The sequence below is a fragment of the Choristoneura fumiferana genome, chromosome 7 (assembly GCF_025370935.1).
Source record: "Choristoneura fumiferana chromosome 7, NRCan_CFum_1, whole genome shotgun sequence".
NCBI lineage: Eukaryota > Metazoa > Arthropoda > Insecta > Lepidoptera > Tortricidae > Choristoneura > Choristoneura fumiferana.
The window spans coordinates 15,039,739-15,044,191 of NC_133478.1; the positions used below are offsets into that span (position 1 = coordinate 15,039,739).

The 4,453-nt window shown below is 37.7% G+C and overlaps 1 protein-coding gene across 1 annotated transcript; it reads right to left on the reverse strand.

Moving 5' to 3' along the window:
* Positions 1–757: 757 nt before the first annotated feature.
* LOC141429771 (uncharacterized) lies at positions 758–2,398 on the reverse strand. Its single transcript, XM_074090297.1, has 3 exons — positions 2,255–2,398; positions 1,333–1,462; positions 758–1,186 (listed from the first exon to the last, which is right to left on the reverse strand). Exons 1-3 carry the CDS (start codon positions 2,352–2,354, stop codon positions 1,030–1,032), a joined length of 387 nt encoding a protein of 128 aa, XP_073946398.1. The 5' UTR covers positions 2,355–2,398; the 3' UTR covers positions 758–1,029.
* Positions 2,399–4,453: the final 2,055 nt, after the last annotated feature.

Below are 4,453 nucleotides of genomic sequence, written 5' to 3' on the forward strand. Positions count from 1 at the left end.
GGCATTCAGTCATCTTTTTCTTATTTAATTATATATGGATGATTATATTACATTTTGTACGGACTATAAGCAGTATTGATTCATTCAAATATTGTTTGCGCTAAACAACGTCATGGTAAAAAATATCAGCTGAGAAAACAAAATTAACAAACGACTATTTTGTGATCTGATCGTTTTAATTTTTAGCTGTTCATTATGTATCCAATAATAATAACATACACTTGTCTTAAAAAAACCTTTCATTTTGGGTACCTACCCAAATATTTCTGCAAATTATCTAACAATGTTAACAAAAGAAAGTCTTAAATAAAACTTTATTATTATTATCTTTATTTATTTTCATTCTTTGGATTAGGTTTTTATAATAGTTATAAAATGTAAAATACAGAAAAGTACATACAAAACAAAAATATTATAAAAACGTAACCTATAGTTTGCCGCCGTTAACCGGCAGGGCCCAAGCTGCCGGTGGTCAGGGCCGCAGAGTGAGGAACCTCCGGAAGATGCGTGCCGTGTCCAGAAGTACCGGCTTCTGTATCTGGCCCTTGATCCAGTCTCTTGAGATGTTGGTCGAGACTCTTCGCTATTAGACCGTTTGTCGAAACGACTATCGGGACAATGATCGTCGAGTCAACATCCCACATAGCAGTCACCTCGTGAGCCAAGTCAAGGTACTTGCTGAGTTTGTCCTTCTCGGCCTTCACGAGGTTCTCGTCATGTGGGATGGTGATGTCGACGAGCACTGCCTGGCGGTTTAATCGATCTGTCAGCACGATATCAGGCTTATTGGCTACAATAGTCCTGTCCGTGATGACAGATTGATCCCATTATTAATGTGAAATGTTTGATTAGCGTTAAGTGTAATGTGTGATTAAGTTATTGCTGGGTCCTAACAGCCATAGGCATATATATAGGGGGGTGGGGGGTCTGTGCCCACCTCAGGATGTTGGCTACCGATTCAAAATCTATAATACTGATATTTTCACACAACAAGGCCCCCCCTGAAAAATAACCCTAGATACGCCAATGCTAGCAGCCTCCCTCGTTAGTGCCCTCAGTGGTTTCGTAAGCAGGTGGTGGCGTTGTAGACTCTGGATCGCACACGACGTCACCGCAGCATTTAGGGTAGTCCAAGGTTAAGTCTGTCACCAAATGGCAGTTAGATGAGAATGCTAGAAGGCCGCATCTGTTTTAAAAATAAAAAGCACAGTGACTACTCGTTAAAGCTCGAGGTTGCAGATTTGAGAGCTGTTTTATCAAATTGTAAAATTGTGTGTGAAATAAGATTATAAAGTAAAAATTATAAAGTAAAATAAAAAAAATACTGCTTACGTAAAAACTTGTGTTTCACCGTTCGTCCCACAGGTGTATTGTTCACATGATGTATCATCAGTCGGAAAATAAGGTTTGTTGAAAGGCAAAACTGCGTTAAATTTAGACAGGTAGCAACCCTCTTGATCAGCTGAAAAATAATAAAGTTTTGAGTATTTAATTGCACTGACCGTTTCTTAACTACAAAACCTGCGACAAGCTAAGTAGTGGCTGCTTTCAATATTGGTTTAATAAAGAAATGACAAATTTTCAGCCCGTTTGCTTATCCTAGTCGGTGTCTTATATTTACATTATTTTTATTACATTCTGCAATGTAGGTAATTAGAGGACATTGTCAACTTTGATTTTATAGTTAACCCCCGACGCACGCAAAAAAAGGGGTGTTATAAATTGACCGCTATGTGTGTCTGTGTGTGTTTGTGTCTGTCTGTGGCATCGTGCCTATGGAAGGTGGTAGGACCTTGTGCTAGGTCCGCCCGGATTGCTACCACCATCTTGCTCGCTAACCCTGCCGTGAAGCAGCAGTGCTTGCACTGTTGTCTTTCGGCGTGGAGAGTAAGACAGCCGGTGAAATTACTGGCACTTGAGGTATCCCATCTTAGGCCTCTAGGTTGGCAACGCATCTGCAATTCCCTTGGTGTTGCAGATGTTTATGGGCGGTTAATTTTCTAAATCTTCTTTTAAAAGAAGCTTCTCCTGACAATAGCAAACACAACAAAAAAAGAATTAGCGAAATCGGTCCAAAGGCTACTTTTTATCCCGGAAAAATGCAGAGTTTCCGAGGAAACAGCGTGCGATAACCGGATTCCACGCGAGCGAAGCCGCAGGCAAAAGCTAGTTATAATATAGAAAGAAGAAAAGTGGTCAGTGTTTAGCAAAACAAAAATAATCTGCGGTAGTCATAAAAAATACTCAAACTTACCGAATCCAGGTGGTTTTGGTTCCGCAGGATAAATCCCAACTGCGGCGTAGACACACGCGACCGCTGCCGCCACGAAAATGAGATTCAATAATTTGTTCATTATTCAGCAGAGCCATAGACCATCACAGATCGACAGCAGACTAAAATATTAACTATTACGTCGCTACTTTATATATATTGCCTAATAATTGTTAGGGTTATTCACAAAGTGTTATATTCCCAGATTGATTGATTGAAATTAGTGTTGCCGCAGACGAATGCGACGTCGGGGACGGTGACTCAACGGGGTCACGCCGTTTTGTCACCAAATCAGTTTTAAATATTTTTGATTATATAGTAAATTGATAACCAAGGGTGGAAAGTGACCCATTTCACCTGAGATATTTCTGGCGCTCGAACGAAGTGAGAGCGCCAATACAAAAAAAAAAATACATCATTAAATTGAATTTCAGTATTCAGTAAATTGAATTTACTTATACCCAACCTCCAACGGTACCTTTTCAACCTGGCCACTTGCCTCGGCCGAGTATAAAATAAAATCGAGTTGGTCACGACCAAGGAGTTTATATACCTACAAAACTGGAGGTTGAACGCCGAACGAAGAAGGTTGACCTTTATTACTTATTTATATATTCCATCTCTTTCTTTCACATTTCACAAATAACATCCATCTCTTTCTTAACCTAACTAAAGAAAGAGATGGAATATGTTCGTGACGTAATAAAGATCAAATTTCATGTCTTGTACATACCTAAGCTTTTTGGTCACGACGACGTGCATATAGATGGCCATGCCGAAACGTGAAAAAAAAGTGTCATTGACGTAACTCAACTATCTTCGACTCCGTGGCTAATCGAAAAAAAAAATACTTTCCACCCTAGAGATGAAAACGCAATTTTCCACCCGATTATCTACCCATGAAAATTAAACTTTCCGAACAGGAGAGATGAAAAATAATAAGATATGTTTGTTAGTCTGAAAGGTATTTATTGTATGGGCCAAGATACCCGAAATAAATGAATTTAATATTATTTTTTATGATTATTATAACTGTAAAAAAGATAACTTATCCCTAATAGGGGATCTTTTTCAGCTAACCGAGTTTAGCAAAGAAAAATTACTAATGTCATGAAGAAATATGTTATAAAAAAGTAGTATTAAATAAATTCATCATCATCCCAGCCTATATACGACCCACTGCTGGGCACAGGCCTCCTCTCAGAACAAGAGGGCTTAAATAAATTATTCAGAAAAAATACTCAGAAATTACTTTTGCTACTTCTTGATAAATTATGACTAGCTTTAACCAGTGTTTTCGCGCGCGTTAGAAATACCTTCACAAAAATATTTTAGAGTTTGGCCTGAAGAATGGTTTCGAGAATGTTACCCTTGTGCAAGCACACCATTCCCTCGGAAAACGCCATTATCTATTGATTGCAGACAAAGTTGACACTACATGTCATCTTGAAAGCGGAGGTACTTTTACCTATTTTAGCATTGTGTGACAGCGTCTCTCTCCCTCTCTCGCTCTCTTGTTTAATGTAAAAATGTTATAACATGGGAACGTATTTGATTACGGGAATATTAAATGAATACACCTATGTCTCAATCCAGATGTTTGTCTCCAAATGCCTTTATTGCGTGATCATGATTGAGTTACAAACAAAATATCGTCCTACCTCCCTTATGTTATGTGGGGTGATTTTTTTTCGTTTAACCCTATGGTGTGGGGTATTGCTGGATATGTAGGTCTTTTAAAATCATTGCGGGGTTGTGAAGACCATTTTCCAATTCAGTGATCTGTTTGCGAAATATTCAACTTTAATTAAAAAAATTGAAAAAAATCATGATTGTAGTAAATATAATATTTTATAATATTTACAAGGAAAACTATAACGGCTAAGTTTGATTGAGAGTTATTAGTACTTTTAGAGTAAATAGCGAACTAAGGTATAAAATTAAATATACCCAAACTTGAAACTACAAATCTATAGAAACATATAAGTACTTGTTTTTTTCGTAACTTGGGCGTGTCCGAAACGCTCTTGGCGGGTTTTTAAATCTTGAGTTTTTATTATACTGACGACAATTCAAACGCTTTCAGAATAACGCTCTAGCGACATAGCTCGTGCGTTGGTTATTATTTATCACCTTTGAAATATTGTTTTGTGGACAAAAGTACTATTTTAATCTGATCAA

Coding starts and splice junctions, on each gene's coding strand:
- LOC141429771 (XM_074090297.1), bottom strand. CDS start 2,354: ATGAACAAATTATTGAATCTCATTTTCGTGGCGGCAGCGGTCGCGTGT. Junction 1,463..2,254: donor ACCAAAACCACCTGGATTCG/GTAAGTTTGAGT, acceptor ATTATTTTTCAG/CTGATCAAGAGGGTTGCTAC. Junction 1,187..1,332: donor GGTGAAACACAAGTTTTTAC/GTAAGCAGTATT, acceptor TTTTTAAAACAG/ATGCGGCCTTCTAGCATTCT.